At 44.5% G+C, this 20,791-nt stretch overlaps 1 protein-coding gene across 21 annotated transcripts in view; it reads right to left on the bottom strand.

Annotated features, from left to right (window-relative positions):
• The window catches only part of Zbtb20 (zinc finger and BTB domain containing 20), a 786,974-nt gene that overhangs the window by 58,813 nt on the left and 707,370 nt on the right, over window positions 1–20,791 (bottom strand). For 12 of the 21 annotated variants that reach the window (XM_052740705.1, XM_052740707.1, XM_052740708.1 and 9 more), the window contains 4 exons: window positions 12,848–12,948; window positions 10,725–10,775; window positions 5,041–5,204; window positions 4,490–4,671 (listed from right to left, as the gene is read on the bottom strand). In XM_052740705.1, coding sequence (XP_052596665.1) covers window positions 4,490–4,671; window positions 5,041–5,051 — 193 coding nt within the window. In that variant the 5' untranslated portion in view covers window positions 5,052–5,204; window positions 10,725–10,775; window positions 12,848–12,948. Of the gene's footprint in view, window positions 1–4,489; window positions 4,672–5,040; window positions 5,205–10,724; window positions 10,776–12,847; window positions 12,949–16,872; window positions 17,399–18,782; window positions 18,876–20,791 lie in introns of those variants that run through there. The other 9 variants (XM_052740711.1, XM_052740706.1, XM_052740724.1 and 6 more) reach the window with 7 other exon arrangements.

Here is a 20,791-nt window from a genome sequence, read left to right as displayed (position 1 = left end):
AGAAACCTTTGTCTACACCCACTTAGCAGATTTCTGGCTCTTTATCAGGGACTCAGAGGTTTATTTGCAGAAATGAATCATTTCCTTCAAAGTCTCCCTTACCCTATTTACATGCTTGCATATTCCTTCCATTTTGTTTTCCCCCTACAGCGTTACTAAGGAATTAATTATCGAGAAGAACAGGAACATACAGTAAGTACATCTGAGATCCAGGATGGGACACAGTATGTCATCTATTAGGCCTGGCTAAGACCAGCAGCTGACGCTAAATGGGAAGGAACACGCACCAAATGGTTTTTAATCACAAAGTTAGTAATTAATTGCTCTTTAAAATACATTTTATGCTTCTTTCTGTCTGTGTACATGAAATGCACATTTATTACATGCCAAAAATTACAACATTATGGTTTCAATGTGACTGGCACGGAAGTCCGGAAACCAGAGTTAATGTCCCCACAGCAACTTTAATCCTGTCTGCGTGCACATGTAGAGCATGTCTTCCGTTACAGGGTAATACACAGAGATGGTTTGGGGAGGGGCACTAACGGCTCGTCTCCTCAACTGTAGCTACAGTGAGCCACAAAGGGTAAAGGCTGCTCCTTTGCACAGACATGGCTAACAACAATGTCCCCATGCCGGTGTTGTGTAACCACGGAATGAAAGAGCCTGCTGTGACGCTGCGCTCGGCACTCAAGGGGACAGTTTCTGTTGCTGTGGGAACCTGAACTTTGCATTTCCTGACTTGGGGGTAATTAAAATGTCAGCCTTAATGTGGCATTAATGGAGTTTGCCATAAAAATCCTCTTTGTTTTGTTCTCCCAGAAATTGCTTAAAAGTTCAAAATGATCCAAGTGTACTAAAAATTTAATCACAGGGCCTTGGATGAGTGAAGGGAAGAAGAAGAAGAAGAAGAAGAAGAAGAAGAAGAAGAAGAAGAAGAAGAAGAAGAAGAAGAAGAAGAAGAAGAAGAAGAAGAAGAAAGAGAGAGAGAGAGACAGAGACAGAGACAGAGACAGAGAGACAGAGAGAGGGAGAGGGAGGAGGCCAGGGAAGATGGCAGGCAGGAGCCAGGAAAGGAAGAGCCCACAGGCTCCTCGACAGCAGGCAGCCTCAGCAGCACCATGCTACCTACACAGCTAAACTTAAACCCACCCACGCAACAGTTTGGTAATGTGTAAAGGTTAAATTAAAAATAAATAAAAACTGTTAATGAATAAATGCATCTTGGCAAGGACACAAAAACCAGACAGTCTGATGAGGCCAGCACAAAAACACTGGAAGGTAAGTGACCATGACAAAAGAAACTAATGCCGATCTCCCGCAGAAGCAGTGAGGACCACCAAAGGGAGGTGTGCTTCCCCCTTCCATGGGAGCCTTATCTGGGGGGGAAACAAGATGGAAGAAATATGCAAATAAAGTTCTGGCTGCATCTATCACATGAGTCTGACTGTGACGTGCCACAGCTTGATAGTTGTCAGGACAGGCTTGCCTAGGGCTCTTGCACCCTTTCTATTCCCCAATTCATCTTAGTGCCTTCTATTATTGTCATCTGAATTTGTTTACCATTATGCTTTCAGAAATACTGTAGAGGTGACAAGCTCTGTGGAAATGGAAATAGTGCCGAGAGGAGATCGTGTTGGGAGTGCATCGCCAAACAGCATGCATCTCTGTGGCAAGGTAACAGCAGCATCTCGCTGAAGGAAAGCATATCGGACTATGCTACTTCTGCTTTTGGATATCACTAGGATCTTTGGCCAAGGCGACAGTGCCGCAGCACAGCAGCCTATATAGCCAACTGATCATTTAAGGCACTGGGCTGATCATCTCTACACGAGTATATGCAAAAGCACCGTGGCTTGTCACCTTTCCTAGTTACAACAGAGTCGACTTCTCTTCTGTGGGGATGATTTATCTACTGTGGTTTTGAACCACATCACCATTATGAGTAGCCACACACTTCCAAGATGCCTGTTTATAGCTAGGAATACCATCTTTGCGCTTTGAACAGAGAGTTCTGGATGCTCAGAATGAGAGCGGATTCGTAAGCGCTCGTCAGCACCCACGTGAGTGAACTGCAGGCAAATCCTTCCTCAGTCAGGTGTCAGTTTTCTCAGCTCTCTCATCTGTAAATTGGGAGGAATCATGCTGACGGACAGGAACTGGGCATTAAGTCATGACTAAGAATAATTTTGCTAAGCACACAACAAAATAAAAAGGTGCTATGAAAATTCAAGCACTTGTGAAAGCTTGAACTGGTAGAATGTTCCTGAAGTTAAAGAGACTAACAAGTCAAGGGCACTATTTTTAAATGCCCCAAATCTGTTCATTCTAAATAGGAACTGAATATTTTACCTTAAAGAAATTAGGCTTTTAAATTAATCTATGGTAAGAATGACATTTGAAAGTAAAAAAAAAAAATTCTCTTGAATGCAAGAAGAGCATCCAAAAAATTTAACAGCTTAAAATAAACTCCTTTCCTGTCTTCTCTCAAGCAACCTCCAAATGGACAGATTTCTGTGAATCTTTCCTAAAAACAATCTTCCTCTAAGTGTAGGCTCAAATCAGGACAAACTACAATCCAAATATGTTTGGAGAGAAGTATAATCTGTTTCAACAACAGGTCGGTGTGGAGAAGACTTACACATCTTAATGGCAAAATCAAAGTGACTTTCTAGACAGCTGAGATGAAGTGTCTCCTCCCACTTCGGACTCCTTCCAACTGTATTCACACACCCCACTGAGCTCCACTCTGCTGGCTTCCATAGGGTCTGTAGTGACAACACCGTCTTGCTGCTCCTTCTACATATGCCAGGCAAGAAGGGCAAGCAAGGCCTGGCCAGAGGATGCTTACAATACTGGACGTGAAGCACAGTGGTTTTTCTATTCAGTCCGGCATTATTTGGTTGGACCAGATCTCTGGGCCATCCCATACAATCTTCCCCAGAGGTATGGCGGGAAGCCAGTGATGAAGGTGTACACACTGAGACTCCAGGCCTTTTACCAGAGGGAAAGCCACCTTCCTGGTCTGCAGGGGCAGTGTGCACAAGTCTGTGGGGCACTGTGCCATGCTATTTTCAAGTTCTTCCTGTAATTACTATTAGGCTGGAGACTTCCGGGCAAGAAAATCCAAGGACATGACTATGATGATGGTCCACAGGATAAAGTCCCTGCTTCCGCCCCTCCACGTCTAAAAAGAAGCCGCAAGTTTGACTGTACAGATCACGTGGCACTTAGTGACTTGGATCTCATTTTCTTTCCATTTTCCAGTGACAGCTGGAGTGTGGCTGCAGCCCAACCCCTGCCCTAGCTCACATCCTCTGTCTAGAGGCTATGATGGCAGAGTGGGTGGGGGAGGGAATCTCCCAGATTCACCCTTTGTCCTCCTTGCAGAATTTTACATTTGTTCTGCGAGAAAAATAACAGCAAGAGATTTGGAATTTCATTTCCTAATGGAGATTTTTTTTTTTGAATTTTGTCTTTGAGGAACAGGATAAATGGAGCCCTTTTGGGGAATAAAGCTTTCTTGGTATATTTAACTCCCTCCATTATGCCAACTCTCTGCCTGTTACCAGACACCCTGTGGAGAGATCAGTTCAGAAGAGTTGTTGGGCATCTTGAAGCTAAAAGGAATACTTTTTCGGTTTGGTATTGTCAACACATGTGTTCCTCTCTCAAGTACTGGGTTACACTTGAGAAACGAGAAACAGCCTCCTAACGTGATTTATCAACTTTCTTAAAATAGAATTCAGAAGAGACTTCTAGATTAGTGAGATGGCAAAAATAAACAGCAAAGAAGTGATTTCAATAGTGACGACTCTCATTAAGTGCCCATTGCCAAATTTAGCCCATAGGCAGTTGTTTTAATTAAAAAATATTTTTAACCTGCATTCTTATTGGCTATGTGAAGTCTGGGTGGCTTTTGGATTCTTGGAAGCCATTCTCTTGTCTTCTGTAAATGTGTGCTACCCTTTAACCACTTCAAAATGAATTAAAAACTGGAAAGACCGAAAGTCAGCCAAGCTACATGAGACTCCAAGAACTAATGCAAATCTGACTTGGGTTATGTAATTTGGAAAGGGTTGTTTCCTTGTGTCTCGCTGGCCTTCTGAGGTCCATATTTGGTTGTTCCATTTAGTAACGGTAGAAGGGCCGTTACTGCGAGCAAGAACAATCGGAAAGCAGCAATACCCCTTCTTTTTGTGAGCTACTCATGAGAGAGATTGGAGCCCATGTAATTAATCAGCATTTCGGGGCCAAATGCCTGGTCACCTGGCTTGAAAAGATACTCTGGTTTAGAAAATATAGATGCTGGCTGGATCAAAATGGTGGGTGGCATGCTACTCTTGGCTACTCAGGAAGACCAAATGGAAACAGCTTGCTCTGAATGCAAAACAGCCAGAACCCTGGGGCGGGCGGGGGTGGGGGGGCGGGGGGGAGAAGCACCATGCCAAGCACTGGGAAGACACCATCACCTCACTGGTGTACTCACAATCAGACGACCCGGTGTGAGCGTGAGAGTTTGTCAGTGAATGTGTTGAGTGGATGAGGGCTGGAGACAAAACAGCTTCAAAGTTCAGGCAGGGAAGGCCCGGCTTGGCGCTGGATCCACCCGGCTGAGTAATCTCATTCTCCTCAGATGCCTTCTGGTTTTCAGCTGTCTTGGGTTTCTTCCTGAGAATAAACAAAGGGCTCTTTGAAGGAACTGACTGCATATTTGGGAAAAGGCATTTTTAGAATCTGTTAAAGATAACTTGATTTTTTTTTTCTGAAGGGGGATGGGAGGGAGTCCAGTATGTCCCTTGTTTTAAAACAAGCTGATTCTTGTTTTTTTCCCTCCAGTAATGGCCTAACTGGGAACACATGAAAGCATATGGGCCAAGCAAACAGCACCACATTTGGACTCTGTTGGCTGTATAAAAAGACCCTGTCCCAGAACTTTAGACAGCTTGAGCTACGTATGGCTGACATTATCCAAGAAAGCATCCTTTTCCCCCCTTAGAGTTCTAACATGGTCTGGAAACAATACTAGTGGAGGTTTACCGTTCTAGCATTTGTCAGGACGCTTAGAGACAGGACCCGTGGAGTAATGGGAAGAGCACTGGACTGGGAGTCAGGAGACTTGAGCTACGGTACTAGCTGTGCCTGCAACTTGCTGTGTGGCTTTGGGCACCTCACTTCACCTCTCTGGGCTTCAGTTTCCTCATCTGCAAAATAAAGGGCTTAGATTAGAAGGCCCTACAAGGCTTCTTCTAGCTTCAAGTCTCTGTTCTTGGAACACACTATGGAGTATCCCACTCTCCTGTTTCTATTAGTTTTATTTGAAGTCAACGCATAATTTCAAATCACAGCCTCAATCTGCAGGCTGTCCAGACGAGAGGGGCAGTGGCAGAGGTATTTGTACAGTAGAAAGTGGAAAGCGACTGAGAAGAGCTTAGGTTCCAGTAGGTAAAAGCGGGAAGGTGGCGCACACAGTCTCCACCCTACTCTATTCATCCAGGCCTTAAGCCGCTCTTTGATCTTAGGTTTAGTCCGCGCTCCCAGAGTTTAGGAGTGTGGCTGGGGTTTGCCTTGTGAGAAAGCAATTGCTGACGGGGAACAGAAAGGTGGAAGTATTCTTCGGGGTCAGTAACAGAAAGGGCAATAGTTCAGCTGTCAGTCAGCTCAGGGCTCCTTTCCCCACGGCAATGCAATCCATGGTAACTAGCAAAGCAGCATCTACAGCAGACAGACCCCAGACCCCAGAAAAAAGGGATTATGAGTTCCTCCGTGAGCACATCCCCAGTTTCTGTGGCTTTGTGTCTTTTTCTATCACTATGTAACCATAGAGTATGTTTTTTTTTTCCTTTTTGGATAGATTATGTGTGGGACATAATTTGTTGTAAGTCGCTGTGTTTCCATGTTCTCCTTGTTTCTATGAGCATGGCATTGGACTTGTATACAGAATATTTCGTATTGAAATGTGTTGTACTGGGTAGTCAAATCTGCCCTCGCAGAATATGGTGTTATGATTAGTATGCTGTGTTTTTAGTCCAACAGGTTGTGAAATCAAATCTGTTTCTTCAGAGGGCACAAGGCAGAAATAGCATGGTAAAGATTGGAATTGGGGGGAGAGGGGACTTTCTGATATATTTCTCAGTGTGGAGAAAGCCAACATAATAACAACAAGCCTTATCATTGCCGAATGGGTGACTCTGGGGCTAGCCCTCGAATCCTATGCCTACCTGTGGAACCCCCAAGGATCTGTTACTCTGCTTTTTCAAATTAAGAGAGCATCCAAGTTCAAAGTCTCCAGAGTCAACCCTCCCCCTCTGTTTCCCCTAGGAGAAGCAATGCTTGCTGAGGCGTCTATTTCTAGTAGTGTGGTCTGCTGCGGAAGCCCCAGGTGCAGCGCTCACCTTCCTCTGCCTCAGCTTATCCTGTAGTCCTCTCAAGTCTGCTCCCTCTGCAGGCAGCTGCCATAACCCTTCCTGGTGCAGTGCTGCCCACTAACCCCCCACCCCCCCCAGTCCTGCTGCTTTCCATTCACTAAATCCTGCAGGACCATGGCAGTCTGGCATTCAAGGTCAGTTGCTTATCTGCCCTATCTTATCTCATGGGTCCCATATATGGGCCACCTTGGAGCTTGTTTATCATTCCCAGAGCTCTGGAATGTACATTCTGGGCTCTTCACCTTTACTCACTACTGTTCTTGCTTTGAACAGCTTTTTCTCATCTTTGCCTGGGAAAAGAGGTGTGCCCTTCACACTTATTAAATGCGAGCTCCACGTTATACTGCTGTGGGTCCCCTCTTTCTGAAAGGACGACTCTTCTCCAGATGATCCTGAACTCTCTAGTAGTTTCAGCATTCTTGTTTGACTCACTAGATCTTCTTTCAGTAAACTGTTACATGCCATTACTTCTAGGAGAGAATAACCTCTCTGTGGGAAGGGGAATGTTTTAGTTATTGTTATATTCCTGGTGTTCATCCTTCCTTGCCTTCTGCCTTTCTGCTCCTCCCCTCATTCACTCATCCACATGTTCATTTTACAAATACCATGTGGCTGTGATGTGTTACACAATCTGGGTCCTGTCCTCCCTGAGTTTACTGTCTAGTCTATACTGTGAACCAGGGCAACTTATACACAGCAGCCATTCAAAAGCTGTTTGCTGATGGAATTTAACAGAGCTGAAATTCAAGTACACTTGGAGACTAGTCCCAGTCTGAATCTCAATTAAGCTTCCTAGTTTTTATGCAGCAGTGGAATCAACCTGGATTGGTTGCTTTTTCATTGATTACATGAAGAGTATTTAATAAGAGTGGCTGGTCTTTGTAATTCATCTAAATATAGGGACAAATCACCAATGGCCATTACCATGTAGCAGAAAAGAAATGACCTCTGGTGCTTACAGACAAGGCCTGAGCTAGTTTCAAACATGTGGTTCAGAGAATTAAGGGTGCTCTCTTCCAAGCACTAGCGCACTGCCCAACCACCAATGACTCTAATTTAATCCTGGAGACAGTGCACTGTTTACATCCTTGCCTTTTGTCTTGAACTGGATTTTGATACCTGTCTGAAATCCTGTGCTTCACCTTATGTCTAGGAGCACCTTGGGAGGCCGTTCCAGCTACCTCTGCAAGAAGAATACATTCAAAACCAACCTACCTGGCTCCTTCCCTTATTCGCTTAATATCACTTTATTTGTCCTTTTACCATTGGCTGTTTCCCAGCTCACAGACAAGAGCACTGCACACTGTCTGTCGGAGCAGTTCCTCTCCGACCCCAACCGCTGGCTTTCACAATTCTTTGGGACTCCTTTTTCTGAAGCCAAGAAACAGCAACACCTACCACCAGTCTGTCTGACACGCACAGGTGCTCTTCTACGGCCCATTTTTTTTTCTTTTGCAGTTTGTGGTTTATTAAGGAGGAAAGAGCAAGCTCTCTGGTAATTAACTGAAATGCCTTCTTTGGTTGCATAAAAAGGATTGTATAAACATGGCACATCTGAGGACGTGTCTGTACCAGCCCGTGTGGCTTGCACTATCCCCTGGAGTCTGTAGAGGGCAGCAGCACACTGGCTGACTTCAGGCAGCATTTCAGAGAGCAAACTCCTACCAGAACCTTCCTCCTGGTCACCATGCCAAAGGTTGGTTTGCCAAGCTCTCTCTGGCCTCTCAGTCTCTTTCAAGTTTGTTCTCTCCCCCGCCTGCTGTGCATCTCTCTCTCTCTCTCTCTCTCTCTCTCTCTCTCTCTCTCTCTCTCTCTCTCTCTCTCTCTCTCTCTCTCTGTGTCTCTCTCTGTCTGTCTTTCTCTGTTAAAATTGTACACTGTGATGAGGTGGCCCCTCAACCGGAAAATGCAAACTTCGACGAAAAAGTCAGACAGGCCAACGACAACAAAGGAAAACCCGGGGGAAAGGGGAAAGGGGCCGTGAGCGAGAAAGACTTCAGAACAAGAAAAGGGCAGATGTTTCGTAAATATATGCAAAGCAAAACTGGGTGTACCCTGAACACTTCCACAGAAAAACAGGCCAATCATTGTGCACTTCCTCCCGCCACGCTGGTGGAGCTCTGCATTCAAAAAAACAGAAAAAAAGAAAAGAAAAAAAAGAAAAAAAAAAGTGTGGCCACAGGCACCCGCCTTTCAACGGTCAGTGCTGACATTCTGACTGAACATGTCCCAATTGTCCAAAAAGAACAAAAACATTTTCATCTCCCCACTGTGAACATTTTTGTTATGAGAAAAAGGCTGCTTTAAGAAGTAGGAAGGCGGTTTAAGGTGAAGGGCGCCTGGCCGGCCGGCCGAGCTAGCCAGCAGAGCCTTCTGTTTTTAACTCTCCCTGTGCTGGCCCTGCCAGAAAGTTTAGGGCTGAAATATAGCAGTGAGCAAGGCTGTGGAGGATTCTGGCTCTTCCCTAACTAGACCATATTGTTTGTGCAAAGAAATATGCATTAAAACATATGGATGCGCTGTTAGGTATTAAGCATGTTAAATGCATTGAAATCAGGCAGATCGGTGGTGTTGGATGTATATAGTTCACACTCCTTCGCACATATTGCACACATACAGTGATGGCAATACTTTCTGCAACATATGGAAAAATAAATATTTTATCCGTGTGAGCTCTTATCAGTCTCCAGGGTCTGTGGAGAGGCGAGTGCTTCTCTCTCTCTCTCGCTCTCTCTCTCTCTCCCAATTCTCTCCCTTCAGTGGGCTCCCACCCTCTCCTGCACATTAGCAGGCTTTCCACTTACCAGCCTGGTTAGATAGGAAAGGATTAGTCAGAACCTCCCTTTGATAAATAATTACTCAGTCATTGGATCAGGATAATTTAGAGCAGCGATGCCTTCCTCAGCCTTTTTGGAGTGGCCCCTATTTCCCTCCTCCGCTTCACAACTGTAGAGTGTCTGGGGAGGGGCTGGGGTGGAAGTAAAAAGCCACCACCACTCCCACCTGGGGAGGGGGACTTAGGAAAACTGAGCTCCACAGCTAGCAGCCATGTGCCCAAGGCAGGGCAGTCAGCATCTCTGAGCCCCCATGTTCCATCTGCAAAATGGGAACAGAGATCCCTTCCGGCTGTGGACTGTGGGTAAGAATCAAGGAGATGAGCCAGGCTGTGTTTAGCACAGTGCTGGCCCAGGAGCAATTATTCTATGGTGGAGCTTTTTGAAAAGTATAGTTCTGTGGTGTCCATGTTAGCTGTGTAAGTTAGGCATCTTCATTTTAGTAATCTTTTGAATATCTAGGTCAGGGCAAGGGCCGAAGGATTGTTATTGTAGTGAACAGAGAAGGAATGTTAGGTTCAGCAACCTCTTCTTCCCACCCTGGTCTCCCCGCCCCCCACCTCTCTTCTGTTCACATGCTTCTCATTGCTGTGGCTTCACTGAGAGCTCCTTGGAGCTGAGGGTCAAACAAGCTGCACTTGGCCGGCAGTAGCCCATGGGCCCGAACACTATGGTCTATTCATGAAAGCACCCTCTAGGACTGTTGCTTATCATGCCTTCTTACAATTTATCCTTTCACAACTTGGCCCAATATTCTCACATTAATTTAAAATGTTTTCATGATTAAAGCATTTTATTATCTCAATCTTTTTTTCCCCTTCTTCTTGGCAGGGCTGATTTACAATATTTTTCAGTGTCTTTCCTCACTGTAGCCAGGATCCTGGCAGGAAATCAATGGTACATGTAAAGGTTCTCCTCCACTGCCCCCCCCCTCCCCTTTTTATTTTGAGACAGGGTTCATTGTGTAGCCTTAGCTATCCTGGAACTAGCTCTGTAACTGGCCTTGAACTCACAGAGGTCCACCTGCCTCTGCCTCCCAAGTGCTGGGATTAAAGGCGTGTGCCACCACTGCCCAGCTCCATGTAAATGTTTTAACTAAAGGGAGTTTGATGAAGGAATTGCATCTCAAGGTGTAGATGAGACCAAGGCACACTCTCAAGAGATGGCGGAGCACCAGAGACTGGCAACAATGCAGAGCGGTTGATCTCGTCTTTATCGCAGGGAACCTGGAAGCCAAGAGAGGGGCACGTTTTTCTGAACTGAGTCAGGATGGCACCAGAGTGCGCTCTGACATTCTCCCTTCTTCCTGCTACCAATTTCCATCTCTTACAGAAGTCTTCTTTAGTCCTGATTGTCAGGGAAGCTAGAGAACAGTGAGCCTGGGTACTGGAGTCCCGAGAAGTCTCTGGGTCACGCCCTAGGACAGGGAATGGCAGGGGGTCGGCAAGGTTCATTAGCATACCTATTGTCTCCCCTTTGCACTTCTTTCACACTTTCCTCTCAATTATACTTTCTGGAAGGAAAAAGGAAAATCAAATCAAATCAGTCCTCTGTTAGCTTCCATGTACCTATTTTGTCTGTTTGCCATTTATAGAGCAGGGAAACTGAATGTAAGCTCACAAGTGGGGATTTGTTTGTGTTCCTTGCTACTATATCCCAGTGCCCAGAATAGTGTCTGGCACCCACTGAATGCTCAGCAAATTTTAGTGGAGTAAGTAGATATAGTCATCTCTGCTGTGCCAGATCCTCTATATACATCATCTCGCTTAATTATCACAACAGCAACAGTAAGTAGGCAGGCTTTCGCATGTGTGCAGGTAATCGTGATAAAACCCAGCACTTGCTTCAACCATCACCTCTCAAACTTTGGGAAGAGGGGCAGAGCACTGGCAGCTCCCAGGACACTCTCAGAAAGGAACACACTTTTGTAAAATTCCCGTTTTTAATATTTTTCCCGACTTGGTGACTATTTCTTTGGTGTATATAACAGTCTCTGAAGAGTAGACACTACTAGGGTTATAATCCAACCTGCCCATTCCCCCAGGGCCCAGGAGAAGACGAAACACCATTCTGAGGCAAAAACAGGTGGGCTGTGCATTTCCTTGCAATTTCCCAAGAAAGATCAGATCCCAATTCTTAGGTCTAGGTCTGTGTTCTCTGCAGCACAGGAATGGAGGCGTTGTACAGAACACACAAACCTTGACACCAGTCTACATCCTAGCAAGACTGCACTATTGGCACAGGCATCCTTCTGTGTTGAAGCAAAATTCAGACGTGAGAAACTATTCAGATGTGAGGATTTTGAAGGGACTACTTGCACTCGAACATAAGGATAAATTATGCAATTAAATTCCCTGTGTGATTATAGGCAGAAGAAACAATTTATGGTTTTTCTCTCATGTCATTAGGCCTTACTTAGTCCCTCAATGTCCTTCATTTCCCATCTTGGCTAGAAAGGCCTGTCCATCACCTACATACTAGTTATCATCAATTATCATCCAAGAGACCAAATACATAATGGGTAAAAAGACTCAAAACAAAATTCTAGCTTCATTTCCTTGGATTTGAAGTATGCTAGAACAGCTAAAAACACAGATAACATGAATGTGAAAAATCCTATCTGGCACCTAAGAGGAGGAGTATTAGCCTCTCAGGTTTAGTGTTTTCCAGTAACACAGACTTCTGCAAATCACCATCCCATTAACTGTCTAATACTGCACAGGAAAACTTGTAAGTACAATTAAAATGAGATTTCATTTTAAAATGCATAATTATTTTGCATGCATACCTTCTAAACAATTCAAATTTCTGGTGTTTCTTAGTGGAAAAAAGCATGTATTCATCTATTAGTTTTAATATGATTGGTTAGTAAATTTTCATTAGTTTCCTGTGGATATTGACTCTCCTACCTGTCTTATTTCCTTGTGAGGGATATATTTCTACAGAAACGCCCTGTGTACAAGGAACTCAATCAGCTACACAGTGCCATGAACCCAGGGGGCAGAGCAGATCTGGCTTGATGGGCTGGAAATATGGCGGAAGGCCCCGAATTCCAAAAGGAAGCCGTGGCTCCTTACAGTTGCAAGGAAGCAACAACATGGGGTGTGTCCCAGGGGTCATGTAGGCATAGGCAAGGAAGCTGGCTCAAAGATCTGACCCGGGTGACATGAAAGGACAAGCAACTGCAAGACTCAATAGACGGGCACATGACGAGCTGTAAGCACAGAAGAGTAGCTACCGCCATCTTGGGAAGAGGCACACATGACCAAGTAGAATAGCTCTAGTCCCTGCAAGGTGTACAGAGATTCAGCATGACACAGCCACCAGGAGATGGGAGACAGATGGGACACCCAGGCATGCATGCAATGAATGCTGGTAGCTGAAAACAGCTGCGGGTATTGGGGCTGGTCACCTAAGAGATGAAAGTGTACCTAAAAGATGAAGCTATTTCAACTTTTACCTGCTTTTACAATTGTGTGGTTTATCATCATCATCATCATCATCATCATCATCATCATCATCATCATCACCATCATCCTCTATTAAATGAAGTAAACTAATTCACTAGAGGCATAATGTACTTACAGTAGTTTTCAGATAAATGGTGTCACTCTTCAGGTAATTCACTCCAAGGCTTGGGCCTAGTGCAGATGTTCATTGGGGCAGGGGACAGAGAGCGGCTGCATCTATCAGAAACAAACAACAAAACAGCAAAGGTCGTTAAATGAGTAGTCATGGTTACGGCATTCTCTGCTCATTTATTTAACGGTTTTTGACAGAGATGAACTAAGGAACATGACTGAGGCTGGCTCTGCATCTTTGTTCCTCAGTGTTTCTGCTGGCTGCTGGGATGTCTGAGACATCAGAGCACCCTTGCAGTGCAGATGAAGTGGCTTTGGGAAGCTGAGTGGAGGTTAGACCAGACAGACTGGGACAGCACCTTTCCAACTTGGCCCAGTCAATGCTTCTGATGTTTTACATGTATTGATTGTTAGCTGACACAAATTTGTGGAACATATAACACAATGTTATCACGATGTTATGAGGTTTGTGTTCATTGTGGAATAGACAAATTCAGCTAATTAGTATATCTACTGCCTCACATTATATTTTTTGGTGATAGTTGTTTTTTTTTTAATCCTAGGGCAGGCAGTAAACCGTAAATCTCAGCAGCTGCCTGTAGGAAGAGAAAAGAGAAGAGAAGGGGGGGAAATCTCTGAATGTATGTCTTGTCTAGAATAAAATTTTTGTTTAGGCTAGAAAAATGTCTAAATAAAATTTAGTATTCTTTGAACACCCCCATAGCCTATGTTAACCACCATTTTATTCCCTGCTTCTATGAGTTTTTTTGTTTTGTTTTTCTCGATACAGGGTTTCTCTGTGTAGCTTTGCGCCTTTCCTGGATCTCGCTCTGTAGCCCAGGCTGGCCTCAAACTCACAAAGATCCGCCTGCCTCTGCCTCCCAAGTGCTGGGATTAAAGGTGTGTGCCACCACCGCCCGGCTTGCTTTTATGAGTTTACCTCTTTTGGATTCCATAGGTAAGAAAGAGCATGCTATGCTTATCTTCCTATGTCTGGACTATTTCACTTAGTGTTTCCAGGTTCACTCACGGCAGTGGCAAAGCTGCCTTCTTTTGACAGGCTGAGTAGTACTGCGCGGTGTCCAGGTACATCCCAGCTCTGGTATTTCTGACTCCCTTCAGTCTCTCCCTTGCACCTGCTCAGGCACTGCTTCTCCTGAAGACAGCCACTTCCCTGGTTTGGATTCTTGCCTTCTCCCTGTTCCCTTTGCAGAGAACTGAAGAACTTATCTTTAACTCCAGGGAGCACAGTCTTAGAACGTTTAGATTATGATCTGTCTCCAGGGGCCTCCCGCTCACTACCCCCTCACCCCTGACATTCCTGCCTTCTGGGTCCTGCTCAGGGTTCACTTTGTCCCTGAAACTTACCCACCTTTGTGATGGGGCAAGACACTGTCCTGCTTGTCTCCCTGTCTCGAGCCTGCTGCTGTGTGTCCTGCACTCTGCTTGTTCCCTTCTCCTCTTCCCTTGATAGTAAATTCTTTAACATTCCCTCCGCGGGCTTTGTCTAGAACACTTGCCTGGACCTCAACAGGCACGTCCCAGAGGGCATCTACACTGCTCTATCTAGCTCTTGCTCACTGCAGTACCACTGACCTGTCTTCTAAGGCCAGCTAGTGACCAGTGCACTCGCCATTTGTTCACCAGTGTGCATACTGTATCCAGGAGACCCTTGGAAAAGATGAGCATCTCAGGGTCTCTAACTCTTCGAAACTTAACACCTCTGATGAGTATTACCAGCTCTTTTAAGTTAGAAACTTTAAGACAGACCTCACTTGTGTTTCTCTCCAAATCTGTTGCTACCCTAGAATTGGTGCTACCTCTACTCCATGGCTTGTCTACAGTTGAGCAGTTATCCTGATGTTTTTGCCTTTCCAAAGCCAATCAGCTGCCAAGTTCTTCCTCTGGTCAACTTTCCTGAATCTACTTGTTTTTGGTACCTACCACCATTACCTCTTACCTACCGCCTGCTGCCAGAACACTGGCGGACATCTCCTGACTGCCTCTCTTCTTCTAGTTTCTTTTCGTTTTACACCAACATTCCACTTTTCTAACACTGGTACATTAGTGTTCTAAAGCACCACCCGAAACACATTCCTCCTGTGCACAAAAACCCCTTTGACGACTGCATAAAATTCAAACTTCTCAACTTGACATTGAGTATGTAATAAGGATCCCGATTCAATTTTCAATTCTTGTCTATAGTTCATTCTACACATCAGCAAAGTCCCACTCTTTCCCACCTGTTCATGCTATTTTTCTCTAATTCCAATGTCTACATAGACCTTCTTTAAGGGCCATTAAATACCACCTCATTTAGGAAGCATTTCTCAAAGGGAAATGCCCTGGAATCCTCAAGCACTGATTTACAGGACCCCCTGGCACAGTCTACTGACTCCAATCACCATTTGTATCATTTCTCTCCCCACTCTTGAAAAGCAGAGACAATATCCCAGGGTGGAGGCTTCAGAAACAGCCTTAGAAGCAAATTTTCTCTCTGACTCTCTCTTGTCCTCCTCTGTCCTATCTCTTTTCATAACACAAGTCACAGAAATGAGAGATTCTTTTCTGCAAAGCAGGAGATAGAAACTGGAACCCTTTTCCTAAGAGCAGATCACGAAGCTTAAAAATACCGTTCTAATCTTCCCATGCCTTTCTGTGTAGGAACAGGCCGTAAATGTCCTGACATACCTTGTTTGGAAGTAGATCCTAAGACCCCAGGTTAAGAAATGGTCCTGTCCAACCGAGGTAGAAGGAATGCTACACAGAGAGGCCAGCAAGAATCTGAACAGACAGGCCTTGCTGGGTTTCTGTGAGGAGTCTACTACCATTAGGTCACACTCCTTTTGACCAATCATATTTCCACACAGCTGTCCATTCTCTAGCAAGCTTAAACATGGATGGCTCACCCTGTATCCTTGGGTATGCATCCTGAAGTCTTTACTATCAGGTAGACTTGTGCTCCAATGCATTTCTTGAGCTCTTCTCTTGTGACTAGTCTTTAGCTATAGTGGTGTTGGCAAAGTCCTTCTATGGGGTATAGAACAAGGACCACACCTCTTTTCCTGCCCCCAGAGTACAATCCCTTGCATATGGATGTGTGCTCAACTGATGTTGGCTGAGAGCAATTCCAAAGGAAAAAGGAATCTTGCTTAGAAGGCGTAGAAACTGAGGACGAACAGAAAGGACTTTGAAGCTCATCTACTCCACTGTCCTTGTGATCAGATGAGGAGATTAAGGGAGCCGACTTCTCAAGGTCCTATCCTTGTTAACAACTAAGCAAGGATAACTGATATAAAAGGTCTTGTGTCTTTAAATATCTTTCAGGGCCTGATAAATACCAATAAGCCTACCAGACCACCAAGAGTGAAGTCCAGACCAAAAGGCCAGACCAGAGACAGGGAGAGTTTGTGGGAATACAATGTTTCAAAAATAACAAACTTGTTTCAGTTATTAGCATCAACAAACTGAGCAAATAAATACCATTTTTATAGTTCAATAACACCTTAAAATGAGGGTGGATCATAAAAGCAAAGAAGCAGATTTTTCTAATGTTACCAGCAGTAATAATTATGATAATACTGAAAATACCACTGCTGTGATAAACTCAGACTGAAGACTAGGATGAGGCTCCTCGCACTTTGAAAAGGCATGGCATCGGCTACAGTTCATGGTGGGAACAGGCTGCAGTAATTCTATGGTTAAATTTAATATAGCCGGTCCGCAGACTTGCCGCATTAACACTTCTATTCCCAGCTAGCTTTGTTCACTCTTCGGGCTCTGGACGTGCTTACATTTGCACTTATCTTTCTCCTTATTTAATGGCTGCTCCACGTTTCATCTCATTTTCTTGCCTAGTTTCCTTCCAGGGATAGAAGAAATATTGTTTGTTCCATTTCTCCTCTGACCTCAAACAGAATCATTCTTTCTTAGTCCTAAATGAAAAGCTAAAACAAAGCAAACAAACAAAAAACCCAAACCAAACTAAAACTACAACCAAAAACAACTGCCTTGGGATAGTGGGCTTACCATAGCAAGTAGAACAGGGCTTCCAGGAGTTAGCTGTCATTCTCACTGGCCAAGAGAGCTTCCTCTCAAACATCAGTCTGCACTATAGGCTCTAGAGTACCACGAGGCCTCGCCCACTCAGTGTTGGCCAGCAGAGGAAGAAGACGGTGATATCCATCAAACCCTTTCTGGCTGGTACAGTGCAGAGGTGCCATGAATTGACCCATTGACCTTGGCAGCTGCGTAAGCAGTGAAAGTGGGCCCAGAAACCGTTCACTGTTCTTTCTAACACATCGAATGGCTAGAGATTATTAATAGTTCACCACACCGAACTTTCCTCTTTTTCATCTCCTGGCAACTACATTAAGGTAAGAAAGACAATCACTGATCAATATTCTCCCACATTGCAGTGAACAATTACCTGGCAATACACAGATCTCCTCTATGTAATTAGTTAAGTGTACATGTTCAGGACACATAACAGTTTACTACAAGGGTGGAATTTATAATTAAACAGAGGCATAATCTTCCTGTCCTTTAATCAAGCCCCTTTCCTTCCCATCCTGCCATGATCTTCCAGTTCTTGGCAAACTGTCTTCTACCCCTATTTCCTTATTTGCCCTCTCAGGTGCCTGCACACACCTGAGGGTCTATTAATCAGTGCTACTGTGTGGTCCGTAATGTTGATTGCTTAAAGGGCAGTTATACTCTTAAAAAGAGTCAGTGGAGATGACTTCATGGGGTTTCATATTTATTCCCTGTTAATGACTTCCATATCCAGTGGACTTAGTTTTTAAGTTAAAAGGTAATTTTTGAGGGGCTGCTGGTGCCACAAATTCTATCAAGACTCTGGAAATCCAGCTGTTCTCTCTGCCTCTTACATCACCACTGTGATAAAGAATCTGCCCCGATGCAGAACAGAGGGTCACTTTTCTTTAGCTTGCTGCTTTGCTGGTGTCTCTGTACACCTGCCTCAGGAAGCTGTCTCAGAGTATGTCATACTAAGGTGTGACTTTATTGTGGCCTTTGCTACTCACTCCTCAGAGGTCACCAAACCAATGTAAAATGGAAGAGTCCTTCCAGGGTGGAAGCTCACAGAAAGGGCAGAGTGAAAACAATAGCAACTATTTCCTGGCTATCTACACTCTATCAGGAAGCACACATTTGCATATATGAAAACATTCTCATTTAAATTTCTCAGCCATGTTGATTACTATGCCCAGGGTCTGGAGGAGGAACAATGACTCAGTGAACTCATGGAACAAGTCTGTGATTAGGAAGCTTGGAGACCATGAGGCTAGACTCTAAGCGCACCTCGTTCTGACTGTTCTTGTTACTCTCAAATAGTTCTCCCAGAGCACAAGTGCATTGCTGCTTCCGGCTAGGATCCCAGAGGGCATCCTTTCCTTGAGACTCCAGAGTCACTGGGAAGGAACCGGCCTCGAAACTACCAATATGCAAAGCTCCTTCCTAATTCTTTTCTAATTAGAGATGGGAGGGTCTTCTGTCCATCTCAAGTTCTAACCAGCACACAAATCACCAGGATTTCGGAGTCAGCATGTCTGGGTGGAGCCTGCAGTTCTGCATTTCAGCAAGTTCCCAGCTGATGCTGATGCTACAGGTTTGGGTACCACAGGTCTTACCTCTGATATTCTCTTTTCTAGTAGGGGTTTGTTTTCGAGAGGCAGTTCAGCTGAACAACATGGCTTCTGATTCTGGGTCAGTGTGTCAGTCATCAGACATTACAATTTCAGACATTACAATTGTTTCTAGATCTCCATTAACTTCCCTCAACTTCTGGAACTTCAAAATGATAATGTCGCAAACATGCCACGTTCCCATTTTTACATTATTGTTATTTTTAACAATAATTATCTGGTAATAATTCAAATAACACCTTTCCTCTGAGAAATTCAATGAGCTTTACTAACCTTAATTGTCTAACAGCAATTCCCAGGTGTAGACAAAGCTGTCTCAAAGATCACAGTAAATTTAAAATTGCTCCACTTCCTCATTTCTTCATTCTAAATGAAGTGGTGAGTCAGTGGTGAGGGGTACTAATGGCAAAGACGCACGAGCTCATAATCTGAAGCACAGAGATGTCACGGCCAAGGGTAAATGCAAGGAAACAAAAAGCTAGCAGTGAGGAGTACAGTGTGTGTGTGTGTGTGTGTGTGTGTGTGTAAGAGAAGGGGAGGTGGGGGAAAGAGGAGGAGAGAGAGAGAGACAAAGAGAGGAAGGGAGAGAGAGAAAGGGAAAGAGAGAGAGAGAGAGAGAGAGAGAGAGGGAGGGAGGGAGGGAGGGAGGGAGGGAGGGAGGGAGAGTCAAAGGACTAAGAGACGGGAACGAAAATTCTAGAACTATCTGGATGACCTTAGGCGAGTCACTGAACCTCTAGGTGGATCACCCTTTCCATTTGTAAAAAGAAGGGATGGGTTTTATGATTTCAAGATCCCTTAAAATTTTAATAGCCTCCTGAGAAGAAAAATGTGGGAACTACATAGCTTACCACCCTGGGAAGCCATTAAACATGTTTAAGAGATCTATTTGACTTTTAACTTTTTAACTAACTACCTGGAACAAATTCTCAAGTCACTATGAGTAATCCTACCTGACAGACACTGGTGACAACCAGTAAACAAGGCAGGGACCAACGACAGCATGGTCAGACTGATCAGGACCCTAGCTTCAGCTTCTCAATGCTGTGAGAACCATTTACAGTCTTACACTGTAGCTCACTAATTAACTACCAGTTAATACTCATGTCTAGGAGAAATATCTCGGATGATTCAACGACCCTTGGAATGGCCCTGCCAACAGAGAGTGAAATCATAGTCCAACTGTTTGTCACAGTAAATCTATGCTAATTTTCTCCACTGAGACCCTGATTCCTTTTTTGACAATTCACAAACTGTTAATAAGAGCTGTACATCCCCAAAGCCTTAGTATTCCAGGTAGCCGATTCTTATTTAAAACAAGAGAACTGGGGATCAGGTGATACACAGCAGCATGATATTCTTTGGCTTAAATGAAGCCTTAATGACAGGACACCCATCTTACCCTCTCCTTTCTAAGGCATTTTAACTGACACCTTCCTGTCCAGAGAGCCTGTCACAGGCCCTGGTGACTTTAAGGTCTCTTTAAATTCTGAAATAAGGATCCTAACAGATGCATGATTTGTGGCCAGAATGTTTCCTGGTTTATCAGTCTTTTATACTTCGTCGCTTGTATTATATTTCCTGTACTCACCATTACACTTTTCTGGAAAAACAGGTACTAGGATACATCACAGTTGCTTTGCCCCAGCTAACACACTCCAAGAATTTCCTTTTCCCTCTTCTGTTCCTCACCTTGGTGACAGTTTTGGCTACCACAAACTAAATGCTTATCATGTGGTAAATATGCTTTCTCATTCACTGTTTAACTTCATGTCTTACAATTACTCAAGGTATTTTATACATAGACAAGGCAGCTGAGGTTGTTTAGGAAAGACAGCTATTTGCCATAGGCCACGAAGCCCAGAGGAGCAAAGAAGGATGTAACATCAGGTTTTAATCACACTGCCCGGAGGTGTGGCCTGTAGCGGCTTGTAATCACTGACCCGCTGACCTCCTGCCTTCATTCCTGTTCATCCCGGGTCCTCACCGCAGGCTTTTGTTAGAAACTCCATCATGGGCCTCTACTGCCTTCTTTTGAACTTTTTGTACTTCTTAAAACACTTGATTCATGCCCTCCCTACACTAATACTTGAATCTAAATCGCCACCACTACCCCTGACCCCATGCTGGGGACTGAACTCGAGGCCTCTGGCATGCTAGGCATACGCTCTGCCACTGAGCTATACTCTGGTCCACCACTTCTTTTCCACAGACCTTCAGTATCCTTCTTCAGTTACTGCTTGGCCCTCATTCTCTCTTTATATGACTCTTTTGAGGTCTCC

Source organism: Peromyscus californicus, unplaced genomic scaffold (genome assembly GCF_007827085.1).
Source record: "Peromyscus californicus insignis strain IS unplaced genomic scaffold, ASM782708v3 Scaffold_16__1_contigs__length_79575227, whole genome shotgun sequence".
In the NCBI taxonomy this organism is placed as follows: Eukaryota; Metazoa; Chordata; class Mammalia; order Rodentia; family Cricetidae; genus Peromyscus; species Peromyscus californicus.
This window is presented reverse-complemented; position numbering and strand designations above follow the sequence as displayed.